A 15,669-nucleotide genomic window follows, 5' to 3' on the forward strand; every position below is an offset into this window, starting at 1 on the left:
CAGGGGCAATTTCTGAGCACATAGCCAGGAGTAACCCCTGAGCGTCAAACGGGTGTGGCCCAAAAACCAAAATAAATAAATAAATAAATAAATAAAATAACTTCATTACTTAAAAAAAAAAAAAAGTCCTGAGTACAATTATCTATGATCCAAAACTACTCCCCCACCCCCCTCAAAATCTTTAATGCCACCAAAGACCAAAAGCTTTATTTTGTCAAATGCTAATGAACTATATAGAAAGCAAGTTATTTTTTTTGAGTCACATACCTGTATAGTTAATTATATAAAATGACTTACTTGGCAATCTCTTCCTTTAACAATTTATATTCGATTTTCTTTTCTTCAGGCAATGCTTCAGGTGTACGCATAGGATCATTTTCTTTTTCAGATTTTGGTGGTACTTTTGGTTTTGAGGCTTGCTAGAAAACATTTGGAACCAACCAAATGAACAACTTTCAATAACCTCACACTGATTTACATAATACATTGTAATTTGGTGTGTGTTTACATATTTCAAAATAACTGATAGCTTCCATTGAAGTGTCCTATCCTAGTATTAAATAATGCTCTTTGTTAATCACCAAATTAATCATACAATTACATAAGTATAAGTAGTCAAGGTCAACATTTTAAATGTCACAGAACTACTTTGTCATTGATCCCCAAAACACAAAAAGAGGCACTAGAGAAACAACTGGTACAGAAGGTAAGAAGCTTGAGTTGGATGTATATTCACTGCATGTACCATATTCCTAGTCTCCCAAGCAATTGCAGGGCATAGCCCTAGGAGCCCCAAATCACCACATCTACAAGCCCTAAAACTGAACTGTCTGTCGAGTTGGCCAAGAATTGCTAACAGAGGCCCTCCAACTCTGAACATCACTGAATAATCTGAACATTAAAGCCCCGAAAACACTACTGTAATCATGATACCCATATAACGGCAAAAAATTTAAATAGTGTTGTAGAGAACAAAGTTGTTTAAGGCTCTTGTCTTACACAAAATCTAACTTCCTGAAATCGACCATAGCTCAATCCCCAGCACTACATTAACCCAGTACTAATAGGAGTTACCCAAATGCGGAGGCCTCACAGCTGTCAGATGTGGCCCCAAAACAAAATCAAAACAAGAATTTGAAGTAAATAAAAACAAGTATGTATTAAAATCATTTAACTATTATCTAAATAGCTGTCCCTATACATCTAGGGGTAAGAGTTGTATTTGCATAAATTTTTTTTTTTTTTTGGTTTTTGGGCCACACCCGTTTGACGCTCAGGGGTTACTCCTGGCTATGTGCTCAGAAATCGCCCCTGGCTTGGGGGGACCATATGGGACGCCGGGGGATCGAACCGCGGTCCTTCCTTGGCTAGATCTTGCAAGGCAGACACCTTACCTCCAGCGCCACCTACCCGGCCCCTGCATAATTTTAATTGCTGGTAGCATAACACAACCCGAAATATATTTCCTTAGTATAAAAGGCAGTCATCCAGCCATTTCTTTCTCCCTTTAGATTAATTTTACATACCTCAGCAGTTCGTCTTGCTTCTTTAATCATGGACTCCAATCCACCAAAAACACTGTTTGTTGACTTGGAAGTCTCTCCCTCAGATTCACTGTCATCGGAATCATTCAGTGTTACAACCACTGATTTATGCTTTGGAAGCTGCAAAGCAATAGCTATTTGTTACCCTTGAAGATAAAAGTATCTACTCTTTTCTTGGCTCATTTCAATTAGCTATGTGGCCTTGATTAAGTTGCCTAGTTTCTCTTAATTTTTTCCATAATAACAGGCTCAATGGAACCAGAGTGATATAGAACAGTGGGTGGGTAGGACTCTTGTCTTGCATACATCCAACCCAGTTTCAATCCTTGGCACCCTAAATGGCCTGCCAAGTCCCACCAGGAGTGATTCCTGACAGCAGAGCTAGAAGTAGGATCTGAGTACCGCCAGGCATGGCCAAAATCCAATAAACACAAGGACAAATTACAGGCAGAATCTTGGAGTAATACAGCATAACTTTATCCAACCTTCACTAATATTGACTATATATAAAACATAAAATAGTCTATATTCAGTGTTTCTAGACATAACTGTTTTTTGTTTTGTTTTGTTTTGTTTTTGGGTCACACCCGGCAGTGCTCAGGGGTTACGCCTGGCTTTATGCTCAGAAATCGCTCCTAGCAGGCTTGGGGGACCATATGGTATGGCGGGATTTGAACCACTGTGCTTCTGCATGCAAGGCAAACACCTTACCTCCATGCTTTCTCTCCAGCCCCACATCACTATGTTTACTTTCTCAAGCATTTTTGTTTGTTTGGGGCCACAACAGACTGTGCCCTGGTGTGCACTCATGGCTCAGAGGTTATCCCTGGCTCTGTGCTCAATAATCATTCCTGGCAAGCTTAGGGGATCAAATAGAATGTCGGGAATCAAACTTAGGTTAGCCATGTGCAAGGCAAGTGCCCTACACACTGTACTATTGCTCTAGCCCCACTTTCTCCAACTTTTCTCTAAAAAGTTGGTTTACCTAAATAAGACAAGATTTCAACTTGACTCTGTTCTAGTCTTTGTATATCAAAGCCATTAGCAAACAAAAAAAGCCATTGTTGTCATTTTTATCTCCTTAGTAAGCATCTAAATATTTCCATTACAGCAGGATCATATATTCAAAATATATTAGCGAAGTATAAAAATGAAAAAAAATAGACAATTTACTTTCATTTTAAAATAGAAACTCTGAATTGACTGATTTTTATAAATAAAAATGAAAGAGCAAAGTAAAGTGCATCACCAGAATGAAAATAATGCTTTCCCCCAAAATATCAATAAATCCACCAGTTTTCAAGTAAATATATTCCCAGTTCAGATTATTATCAAATAAATTTCTATTCGCACATGAATTTATGTCTGTATAAACAAAAAAAAAAGTGGGAAACAGACAACAAATCTTCACATAAATATCTAACAGGCGTTCGAATCACCATAGATTAAATATTTAATTTGTACCGATATTACAGTTCGCGGAAGACGAGGTCCTCTGTGAAACTTTGGATTCTGTATTCTAGGCTGAGATACTGTATTAATACTGACAATAGATAGATTACTTCTTGGCACAGGCTGTGAATTGTTCAGAACTGGAGGTGAGGGTGGGTCACCATTACTGGAAGTTTCCTATATAAGAGATATAAAACATCTTTAAATAAAAGTAACTGCCTGCCAAATTTAAAAACAAATTAGTTCAGACTTAGCCCTACTTTATTGAAAGGTCCAACCAATCCCAAATAAGCAGTAAAAGAAAAAAAAAGTGAGCAATCAAAGAAGAAAAAAAGCTCAAGAGCACCACCTAGAGTTTCAAATAGCTAAATTACCTCCGGCTTAAAAGCTCTTTTATTTGCTAGAGATTTAAGGAGCTCTTCTCGAAGCAGCATTTCTTCCTCCTCTTCCTCGTCTGCAAAAGGTGGTTTTGGAGGCTGTTCTGGATCGTCAGGAGGGAGAGGTGGTAAAGGTGGTGGAGGGGGCAGAGGTTCATGAGATACACACAAGCCTTCCACGTAAGGCTGATTCAAAGGTGGCAGAGGCTGGTAGTTTTTAAAAAGAAAGAAAATTACAGTGCACGTTTTACCATGTGAAATCCAAATGTTTGTTTCCACAAATAAAGGAACTGTAAATCTCAAAACTAACATTCAGACAAGGAAAAAAAAATCAGAATTTTAGAAAAAAGTTTGAAACATTTATGAATTTCAAGCTAATTATACATACTTTCGTTTAGAGCTTTACTTAGCATTCTGAAAAACATCGAATTCAAATTGTATATGGTCTTTCCCTCTTTTATTCCCCCCTTTTGACACTGTGGCTTGAACTACTATTAAAAAAGGGGTATGTATCACTCATATCACTTAATCCCTTTTTAGCACTTTTTAGCATTTTTGTCCAAAGTGATCCGTTCCTTTGTGATCAGACAACTTTCTTTGTCATAGTGTTCCCTTCTCTACTCTAACCGCACTGCCCCACTATTTGTGGCAAGCTCGCAACCATGGAACAGTCCTCCCGACTCTCATCTCTACTGTCTCTGAATATTATTACCATACTCTATTTTATCTTTCTTAATGACAATACTTAACTTTGGCTGAGTTTCAAATTAACTTTTGTGGCTAGGAATGCCTTAGCTGTGCAGGATACTGAGTTTGATCCTCAATATCATAAATGTCCCCCACAGTCCCCAGCATGGCCAAGAGTAAGGAGAAAGTAAGGGTTTTCGAGAAGCACCCTAAAAGACTAATCCCAATTCACAGAAGAAACAAAAACAAACAAACCAGAAACAGTAGATAATTTTTGTTCTGCTTCAGATTAAACTTTGTAACTACTACCAAGAAAAAAGATTCTCTTCAAGTTATGTTCTCCCTTGAACACCTATCTCAAATGCTTGTCTTTATGTTTCTTTTGGCAGTGGTCGGGGAGCTTGGGGCCACACCAGGTAGTGGCTCAGGACTTAGGGATCACTGTCTGTACTTAGGGATCACTCCTGACAAACTTGGAGTAAACAACTGGGTGCTGGGAATTTGGGTTGGCTGCATGCAAGGGAAAAGCCCTACCCTGCTACACTATCACTACAGCCCCGTTTGTCTACTTGCTTTTAGCACTCTGGAGAAGCTTATCTTTTTGGGGGCAAGAGGCTTTGGGGACCACTTGGGATGCTGGAGATTAAAACCAGGTTTGTTGAATGCTAAAGAGCTTTATCTGCTGTACTACTGCTCCAGCCCCCAAACAATGTTCTTTCTTAAACATGCTTTCTTTCTCTCCCCTCAAACAGTTCCTTTTTTAAATTTGTTTTTCGTTTTTGGGCCACACCAGCAGGGCTCAGAAATCTCTCCTGGCAGGGTCAGGTGACCATATGGGATACCAGGGATCAAACCTAGGTCTATCCTGAGTCAGCAGCCTTATCACTGTGCTATCACTCTGGCCCCCTCCCCTCAGATATTTCTAAGTTTCATGCCTCCCTCTCTGGCCTCTTCTCCCTTCTCTCTCTGTCTCTCTCTCTCTCTGTCTCTCTCTCTCTCTGTCTCTCTCTCTCTCTCTCTCTCTCTCTCTCGTTTTTTCTTCCTTCCAAAATTGATAGCTAATTTTATTTCATTATTATTTTAAAAAGCAGTTTGTTTATTCATTGGTTTTTGGACCACACCTAGCAGCACTCAGGGGTTACTCCTGGCAGGCTCAGGGGACCATATGGGATGCTGGGAATTAGACCAGGTCCATTCAGGGTTGGCCGCATGCAAGGCCAACTGTGCTATCTCTCCAGCTCCAGGTAGCTAATTTTAAATTTATATTCTTTTATTATTTAATATGTTCACACACACATAAACACACATACACAGAAAGGAACATACTAAGTACTGAAAGAACATAAATTTAAAATTAGCAAAGAAAAAGTTTTCCATATGAATCAACCCCAATTAAGTAATTTATTTCAAGGTCAAGGAGATACACACAGGCCCAGAATGCATGTTTTGCTTGTGATAATCTCAGGTTTGACCCACAGTATCATATGGTCCCCTGAGCATCACAAGGACTATTCCAGGCTACCAGCTGGGCATAAACTCCCCAACACTCCAGTTCCACTGGGTGTGGATCAAATTCCACTTCCAAAATTATTTCACAGATTTCATAGCTACTAATTCTAGGAAATAATTCTGATTTCGTAAGATCTTTTAATCTCAATACTCAAAAATCAATGTCATTTTAAAAACAAAGTAAAATCAGAAACACAATAATCTTAGATAAATTAATTTTCACTTACGGAAACCTGAGGTGGTGGAGGTAAAGAAATAGATGTTGTTGAAGAAAAATACCCCACTGAACATTCAGAGAAGAATGGTGGTTGCACCGGTGAAGGAGCTGTAAAAGATAAAAACAAAAAACAAAAAAACAAGGGTCCTGAGAGGGAGTCCAATGGGCAATGGGCAATTTGCCTTGCACACAGCAGGCCTGGGTTGGAACCCTGGCACTCCGATGGTTTCTTACCACATCTTGAGTAATTCCTGCAGAGGCAGGAGTAACCCGCTGAGCATTGCTCAGAATAACCCCAAAATAATAACAAAAGTTTAATAAAAAAGAATGCTATAAATTTAATAATTTTAATAAATTCTATAAGAATTTAATAATAAAGAAACTTATAATTTAATAATTAGATTTTTATAATTTAATGATATATCAATAAAATTATATATTAAATAAGAATTCAATAAAAATTCTACAGGAATATGTTAATCTTGCAGTGTTTTTAAAAAAACATACATCTAGGTAGAGTACAAATTAATTTTATTAGAAATAAATACATTTTTGAATAAATAAGATTCATCTCTAATAAAATCTTTATTCTCCATGAAACTATCTCTATATATTTAAAATTGTCCTTTGATTGTCAAAGTAAGTCTTCCACATAAATTGACAATTATTCCTCAAAGCCCTCAACCTGACCAATTTCTCAAAGATATAACAATAAGGGAGCAGAAAAGGCTACTTTTGAGTCGTCAAAGTCAGTCTTCCACTTAAATTGACAATTAGTTCCTCAAAACCTTCAACCTGTCCAATTTCTAAAAGAATGAACAAATAACGAAGCAGAAAAGGCTACAAACATATTGTGTTTTTTTTTAATCCCCATGGATCTAAGGAAGAACCCTACCCAAAGGAAAATAATGTAGGACATCCCTCTTCAAAAGTAAAGAAATGGATTAATTTTCGTGTAAAAGCAAAATAGGATAAAAATGAAACTATCTGGGACTGGTGCAATAGCACAGCAGGTAGGGTATTTGCCTTGCATGCAGCCAACTGGGTTCGATCCCCAACATTCTATATGGTCCCCTAAGTCTGCCAGAAGTAATTTCTGAGCACAGAACCAGGAGTAACCCCTTCGCACTCCCAGGTGTGGCCCAAAGACAAAAAGAAAAGATCTGGGTATTGGATCAATGAAGTACACGTTCAGATTTTAATATGATTCTGAATAGTACAGATACAAAAATTAGATGGTAACATTCCTTCTTTGGTAGCAGATAAAAAAGTAATTACACCTTTATCTTCCACGGTTTCTTAAGATAGTGAAATAAAGCAGATTCAAAGATTACTCTTGCTGTCCAATAACTATATACTATTAAAGGTCAACCAGTTTTCTTCATTGTCCTAATCTTCTCAAAAATCAATAGAATATATTAACCATATTATCTTCTAGCCCAAATACTACCATCTAGACATATACTGACTTTTAGAGTATTTTACCACTTAAAAATATAATTATCCAGGATGGGAGGGATAGTATAGCAGATAAGATGTTTGCCTTGCATACAATCAACTAGGATCGACCCTCAGCACCCCACATGGTCCTGAACCCCATCAGCAGAGATTATTGAATACAGAGGCTGCAGTAAGCCCTGAGCACTGCCTGGTGTAACCCCAAAACAAACAACAGGCAAACAAAATACCTATTTGTGTATGGGTATGTAATTTTTCATGCTTCTTCTTTACAAAATTCTTTAAGGATTTTTACAAATATAGACACAAAATATTTTCTAGAAATTCAAATTTGAATTATCAAAATTTGGGAGCTGCTATGATTTATCTCCAAGAAAATGAATATAATGAAATTAAAGATTAGCCCAAGAATTAAATTATGAAATCAACAAGATGATCAAACATGAGTCTAAAAACAACAACCTGAAAATGAAAACCTTATCACGTAAAGTTTGCTTTTCTCTAGATTTGAAACACTAAAAAGTTTCAAGTTCAATCTGATCCAGCAGTTTGATCGTAAGGAAAAACACAGTCTTTATATCATCTTTCAAGTAAGCATTCCAGGCCCTGGAGTGCCAGCTAAATTCAGTTGTCTGCATCAATAATATGTTTTCATTCAGAAAATAGTACTCTTACACCTGATGATCAACTAAAGAAAGCCTATCCTTAGCAGGCCAGAGCACAGTGGGCTGCATGCTGCCAACTGGGTTTGACCATGCTACCTGATCCCCAATACCACCATGAGTGATTCCTGAGTGCAATGCCAGGAGTTACCCCTATGCACAGTCAGTCAGTGGTGGCCCAAAACAAGTAACTCAAGAACAGTCGAATTCTAGAATACTAGCCTAACTGAAGTACAGTCATGATCAATTCTAATAAATCTTTTCTGAATATTAGTCATTTTCCAATTCCAAATTTTACCAAATATCATCACTGGAAATAAGATGGACACTAAAAGTTATCTTCTTTGTGATTAAAGCAGGAATATATTTTTTGAAAATAAACAATAAAAAAACGGAATCTTCCTCACAATCTTCATTATTTCAATCAAAGAGCAAACAACTTAAATATTTAGTATTTAACTACCATCTGGAAACTTAGAAGAAACACTATATATTTTGTTTATTTTCAAAGTATTCACAGTAAGGAAGGTCTATAACTACAGTAAGTCAGCAAGCCACATTCTCATTCACACTTATTCCAAAGTTTGGGGTATGTTCATGATCATTTTCTATTTAGTCACTGTAAATATGCCAAGTTTAAAATTTTGCTCATACCTGGAGAATTGGTTTCACTATCTGTATCCATAGCAACTTCTTCATAGTTATCATACTGATAAATTCCTCCTCCACTATCAGTAGGTTGCTTATCTAAGGAACGTCTTAGGTCAGGATCTGAAGACTAATCACACAACATGCTCTTTTTAATTTTAAACCGTCCAATATCTCTGTCTACACTTAAAAAAGCCAAAATCAAACAACACCTAACTTCTTGTAAATAGTATCAAAGTCATGGTGATGTAATTAGCTCTATCTATCACATATATACAAGAAGTACAGTATAACAGATATTTTTGTTGTTAGCTGGGGCATCAGGGGGAGGGCTGTCACTACCAATGGTCCTCCAGGGTCCAAGGTAATCTTGTAGTACTGGGAGTCATGAACTGCCAGGGAAGAGGGGCGGGAGAAATAGCACAGTGGTAGGGTGTTTGCCTTGCATGTGGCCGACCCAGGACAAACCTGGGTTCGATTCCTGGCATCCCATATGGTCCCCCGAGCCTGCCAGGAGTGATTTCTGTGTACAGAGCTAGGAGTATACCCAAGTAGTTACCCACACTGCCGAGTGTGGCCCCAAAACAAAAATAAATAATGAAGTGCCAGAAATCAAACCCAGGGCCTCATATGTATAGCATGTATCCTATGACTTGAGTCAGTCACTTTTAAACTGCCGGACAAAATCCAATGGTTAGCCACAGTAGTATGTTAGACACAAAATACTCCACAGTTGACAGAGTCACCAACCAATTTTTCCACAAAATAATCTGAATGCTTGAACAGTCTCGAATACTTTCTACATTAGAAAACAAACTCAGGGGCCGGTGTGGTGGCGGTAGAGGTAAGGTGTCTGCCTTGCACTAGCCAAGGAAGGACCGCAGTTCGATCTCCCGGCATCCCATATGGTCCCCCCAAGCCAGGGGCGATTTCTGAGCACTTAGCCAGGAGTAACCCCTGAGCATCAAATGGGTGTGGCCCAAAAAAAACAAAAACAAACAAAAAAAAGAAAACAAACTCAGATTAATTTTATACAAACTAAATTCAGAGAAATAGTTTTTAATAAAATATAAAAACTAGCAAAAGCTATCCAGATGGATATAAGGATAACTTAAAAAATTAATACTTTCTTTGGGGCTAGGAAGGGGAAAGGGAGATTCAACTAGTGTGCTTTTCAAAGCTTGAAGTATGAACATTTATAACTTCTGACAATCAAAGAACTTTACTGAGACAATAGTGATAGTGCAGTGAGTAAGGTTCTTGCCTTCCATGCAGCCTACCTGAGTGTCCCTGGCATTCCATTTGGTCCCCCAAGCCCACCAATAATAACCCCTGAACGCAAAGCAAGGAGCATGCACTGAGCACCATTGAGTGAGGGACCAAAAAAAAAAAAAAAAAAAATGACCCTTTAGTACACCTATAGCCTTTAAAATACTCTTTTATTATTCTTGAAGTTCGGAATTATTGGGCTGGAGAGAGCACAGCGGTAGGGTGTTTGCCTTGCATATAGCCAACCTGGGAGGGACTCTGGTAGATTCCCGGCATCCCATATGGTCCCAGACCTGCCAGGAGCGATTTCTGAGCATAGAGCCAGGAGTAACTCCTCAGCGCCACTAGGTGTGACCCAAAAATATTTTTAAAAAGTTCAGAATTATTTTTAACTCATTGATAATAGCACAATATTATTATTAAAGTTTTGTTATCATCTGACATCATTCATAAAAAAAAAGGAACTTGAGTCAGCCACATGCAAGCCATGTGCCCTATCAGCTGTACTCTCTCAATACATTCTTAATAAAAATAATGAAAAAGGGGACCGAAGAAATGGCACAGAAGTAGGGCGTTCGCCTTTCACGTAGCTGATCAAGGAAGGACCTGGGTTTGATCCTTGGCATCCCAAGACAGGAGCGATTTCTGAGTGCATAGCCAGGAGTAACCCCTGTGCATCACCGGATGTAGCCGCAAAATCAAAAAATAATAATAATGATAATAATAATGATACAGGGGTGCAGCAATAATGCAGTGGGTAGGGTGTTGCCTTGCAAATGGGATCCAGGTTCAATCCCCTGCATCCTATATGGTCTCCCAAGCCTTTCAGGAATGACTTCTAAGTGCAAAGCCAGTAACCCACTGTACCGCCAAGTGTGGCCGAAAAACACAAACAACAAAAATAATGAAAAAGCTAAAAGAAAGTTCTTAGTAATTACTTTTTTAATCTTTGTAGCACCTACTTCTAACTAAATATTAGAAGTAAAGATTCATTACCGATTATAAGTACTAGTCCTAAAAGTTATATATAATAACAAACCCATTCATTATATGGAAGCCTTATACTGTCTCTTGATTGACTTAATGAAGAGCATCTATGCTGAAACTGAGTTGTTTTCAAATTATTTGCTTTTCTTACTTTACTTCTTGATCTCCTCTTTCCACCAACCAATTTCATGAATCTATTGTACTGCTCTTCCTGATTGGAGAGATCGCGAATTTTTCTGATTTCTTCTTCTCTTTTCCTCCTCTCTTCTTCTTCGGCTTGTTTCCTTTGGTCCTCCTCTTTTTGTCTTTCTTGTTCTTTTTGTTGTTGCAATTTCTTCCATGCTTTTGTTTGCTGCTTCCTCAATGCTTGTTTAGCTTTAAATAAAAATTATCCAAAAATATTATTATCTTTACGGATACAATTTTCTAGAGAATAAAAAAGCTTCAAAAAATTATTTTCAGGCCAAAGAGACAGAACAGGGGTTAAATTTCTTTGCCTTGCACTTATTTCATTCCCCAACACCTACTATCCACCAAACACCAGTGAGTGAGCCCGAACACAAAAGGAATAGCCCCAAATACTGCTTAGTGTGGCCCCAAACCACACTCCTCACCAAAAAAAAAACAAACAAAAAAAACACCATAATGCAGCTGTTTCTTTGTTACTATGGGCCAGAGCGATAGATAGCACAGCGGAGAGGGCACTTGCCTTGCACAGCATCCGACCCAGGTTTGATCCCCAGCATCCCATATAGTCCCACAAGCCTGTTAGAAGCAATTTCTGAGCATAAAGCTAGGAGGAGTAACCCTTGAGTGTGTGTGGCTCAAATAAAAACAAAAAAATTATGTTAGCCTTTAATTAGGTTCTACTTATAAACCAAAATAAAATAACCTGAGGAAAAGCCCTCCAAGCTAACCTGACATATAGAATCAAATTAAACAAATGAACAAAAATTATCACCTGTGGCGCTAACTTTTTTGGCCGAATGTGTTTTTGTGCTAGTTTTAACTTTTTGCTGTACCGTTTTCATCTTAGTCAACTTTTCTTTGCTTTCTTTCATCACCTGCTGTTCTTTCTGTTGCCATTTTTTACTAGCTGACTGAAGAGCCAAGAGCCGAAGTTGTAGTTCAGATAGTTCCTCTTCATCTTCACCAAGCTTCTTTTGAAAAAGGAAAAGAAACTATTATGATTTAAAAGTCCACTACTCGACCTTCAAATAGGTTAGCAAGTCAAGGATCAGGATATGGCTCAAAGTAAAGCATATACCTGCATGCAGTATGATAGTCCTGAGTTCAATGTGGAACTGTGGGAAAAGATTATTTTTTAAGATGAAGAATCTAAATCACAATCCTATGACCTACTCAATCTGTGAAGTTTTCATATTTATGTAATTTAAATATACAGGGCTGGAGAAAGATAATACAACTGACAACGATGCAAAAATTGGAAACTTGCAGATCTGAGATCTGCATTTCAATAGACTTCCCAAGAGAGAATAATAACTGATGGCAGCAAATTCGAGGGGAAATCAACCCAGAAGTGTAGAGAATAAAGTACTTTCATAATTATGTGATCTATCAACCTCAGAATTTGGCTGTTTCCCACATTTCTACTAAAATATAACTAGAAACACCAGGCAACCTAAGCAGGGATTTTCCATTTTATTGCATGAATTTGGGGAGAAGTAGTTCTCAGACCTCAAGTCTCAAAGTCAAGTGCAAAACTGTTTTTCCTTTATGCTGTGTATATAGGAAGTGAAAATGAGCCTAAGTCTCAAAATGGTATAGATATAATCTCTAATAAAATACATTTTTAGTAAGATGTTTTTCTAGAAATTCAAGACTATATCTTAACTACTGGTTTCACTTTAACTAAACTACTATATTTTAGTTCTGTTTGTCCAAACTAGCTTGACTACTCTTTCCATTCCTGGAAAAAAATAGTAGCAAATGAGTTTAGAAATTGTCCTGACTCTGGTCCAGAGAGACAGTAAAGAGGTTAATAGTGCCTGCTTACAAGTGGCCAACTCAGGTTCAATTCCCAGCATATGGTCTCCTGAGCTTGCTGGGAATGACATAAGAACAGACCTGGAGTAGCCCTGAGCACAGCCAGATGCAAACAAAAAAAAATTAGTAATTCTTTTTTGCCTCAAAGTCCTTTAAATAAACCAAATTCTATTGTTAGGTCATGTTCAAGAGTCCTGTTGTTCTATTCCGTAGCACAAGTCACATGTAACTATTTAAATTTAAATGAATTCAAAGAAAAGATTCCATTTCTCAATCAAACAACTCACATTTCAAATGCTTGACAGTCCAGCCATGATACTAGAGTGCAAATATAGAACATTTCCACTAATGTAAAAAACTCTAAGGCCAGGGAGAGAGCTTAAAGGACTAGGGAGCATGCAGAGTATGTGGAAGCCTGGGGTTTAATTCCCAGCACCTCGTGGTTCCTTATAAAACAAAAACAAAAACAGGGTATCCATAGTAGCACTCAGTATTATTGGGTCCAAGCAGTACAGGAATGGTTATCTCCAGAGTAGCCTCCTGAGCAGTGCTGGGGAAACCCTCTGATGCACCCCCATCCACCCACAAAAAATATCCCATTGGGAGTGTCATAGTTTCCAGTGCACCTGAGACTGCACTGTCCCCTGAAGCCAGATAGTACCTCTGAGGCCCAGCAAAGAGAGAACACACAAGGCCAAAGAACCAGCTCAGCCCAAAGGTCAGAAGTCAGTGCAGTGGTTTCCTGAAGCAGCAAGATAATCTCACTCTCTCAAGAGCTCTCCAAGAGTGTGTTCTGGTAGTGAGGGAGGGGATGCTAGAGTGAAGCAGAAAAAAGCACGCCCCCCCAAACAACAACATAATAAAGCAGCATAGATTGCCTCAGAGGTGTGGGGAAGACTGTAATCCTGAGGACTCAATCAGTATCAATCACCTAGAAGATTTCTCTGGAAAGGACTTCAGAGTGGAAATGCTTAGCATGCTTACATGAGCTCAAAGAAACAATAGAACAGATTACCAATAAAACAAAAGATATGAGAAAAGAAATTAAAAAACTATAATCAGAAATGACAGAACAATGGACAAAATGAGAAACTCAATGGAAGGCCTCACTAGCAGAATAAATGCTACTGAGCAGAAAATTAGTGAATTCCAAAATGAGGAGCAGAAAATCTCCAGACAACAGCAGAATGTGTAAAACAAAATAAATGAAAAGATAACAAGAGAACTTTGAGATGAATTCAAAAGGAACAACATAAGAATCATCGGGGTCCCAGAGGGCCAGGACGGGAACCCTGATGAAGAAGCAACAGTCAAAGACACCATAACTGAGAAATTTCCAGAGCTGCAAATTTCATGCATTCAGATTCAGAAAGCTCAAAAGGTGGCAGCAAGAAGAGGTCCAACTAAAAATACCCTAAGACAGGGGCCAAAGCGATAGTCTTGCACACGGCCAACCTGGGTTCAATCCCAGGCATCCCATATGATCCCCTTGACCTTCCAGGAGTAATTTCTAAGCACAGTGCCTAGGAGTAATGTGTGATCACAGCTGGGTGTGCCCCTTCCTAAAATAAGCTTCTGCGTATCAAAGAAAAACTATGACCAGGATACAGAGACAGCTGACAGAATAGAAGAAATTATTTACTCAACACCTATCTGACAAGCAGTTAATATCAAAGATATACAAGGCATATAATCAAAGATATACTAGAAGAACTTTACAAGAAAAGTAAAGATTCAAACCCATCAGAAATTGAAATGAACAGAAAACATCTTCAAAGAAATAAAAATGGCCAAAAAGCACATGATAAAAATGTTCTGCCACCAATAATTATCAGGGACATCCAAATCAAAACAAGAAACCCCACACTACAAAAACTGGCACATATCAAAAAGAACAAGAACAATTGGGGGCCAGGGAGACAGCATAGCGGGTAAGGTGTGTGCCTTGCACAGAGCCAATTCAGAACGAATGGTGGTTCGAATCCCAGAGTCCCATATGGTCCCCCAAGCCTGCCAGCAGCGATTTCTGAGTGCAGAGCCAGGAGTAACCCCTGAGCGCCGCTGGATGTGACCCAAAAGTCAAAAAAAAAAAAAAATTAATCTTTTATGCACCTGGAGCAATAGAACAAGGGGTGTTTCGTGAAAACACAGCTCCTGGCCAAAATGAATGCGGCTCTTTGCCTCTTATCGTTATTTTGTATACTGTGGCTTTTTGCCAAGTTTGAATTTTTTGTGCTGCTCTGAGGAGGGACCTATGAGGAGAGATCTCTGAGCGTAGAGTCCCACCCCCAGGCTGCGGCATCCTGTCTCCCGTCCCTCGGAAACAACTGCACGAGCCAGCGAGCGGGGAACCCATGTGGCACGCACGTGTCGTGTCACATCTTGCCGTTAGTTCTTAGTGTGGAGGATGCAGCACACCCTCACCATCACTGCAGAACTTTTACCCTCACTCAAAATGGCAAAATGCTATATGTGTTTAATAGATTATTGTTAAAATTAGATGCTTTTGTGTGAGTGTTTGTCTGTTTTGGCAGATCACTGCGTGGTGAGACTCTCTGACTCTCACAGTTTAAGATTTTGGCTCTTTGTGCTGGACTTGTTCACCACCCCTGCAATACAACAAAAGGTAAGGTATTTACCTTGCACTCAGCGAACCCAGGTTTGATTCCCTAAGTACTCCATACTCAAAGCCAGCCGAGAGTAATTCCTGAGTGCAGAGCCAGGAGTGAATACTGAGCCAACACTGGTGTGGCCCAAAAACCAAAAAAAAAAAAAAATTTATTTTTGAAACAAATAGCTCAATGAGTTTAGATCTGGGTTCTACTCCAGTACCATACGCTATCCCCAGCATT

General features: G+C 38.6%; 1 protein-coding gene across 1 annotated transcript in view; it reads right to left on the minus strand.

Moving 5' to 3' along the window:
• ZFC3H1 (zinc finger C3H1-type containing) overlaps positions 1 to 15,669 on the minus strand; it is a 66,151-nt gene that overhangs the window by 31,941 nt on the left and 18,541 nt on the right. The window contains exons 4-11 of the mRNA XM_049783031.1: positions 11,772 to 11,970; positions 10,962 to 11,185; positions 8,561 to 8,684; positions 5,797 to 5,894; positions 3,371 to 3,580; positions 3,009 to 3,173; positions 1,527 to 1,664; positions 298 to 419 (exon numbers count right to left, since the gene is read on the minus strand). Coding sequence (XP_049638988.1) covers positions 298 to 419; positions 1,527 to 1,664; positions 3,009 to 3,173; positions 3,371 to 3,580; positions 5,797 to 5,894; positions 8,561 to 8,684; positions 10,962 to 11,185; positions 11,772 to 11,970 — 1,280 coding nt within the window. The remainder of the gene's footprint in view (positions 1 to 297; positions 420 to 1,526; positions 1,665 to 3,008; positions 3,174 to 3,370; positions 3,581 to 5,796; positions 5,895 to 8,560; positions 8,685 to 10,961; positions 11,186 to 11,771; positions 11,971 to 15,669) is intronic.

Source organism: Suncus etruscus, chromosome 11 (genome assembly GCF_024139225.1).
Source record: "Suncus etruscus isolate mSunEtr1 chromosome 11, mSunEtr1.pri.cur, whole genome shotgun sequence".
Classification (NCBI taxonomy): Eukaryota; Metazoa; Chordata; class Mammalia; order Eulipotyphla; family Soricidae; genus Suncus; species Suncus etruscus.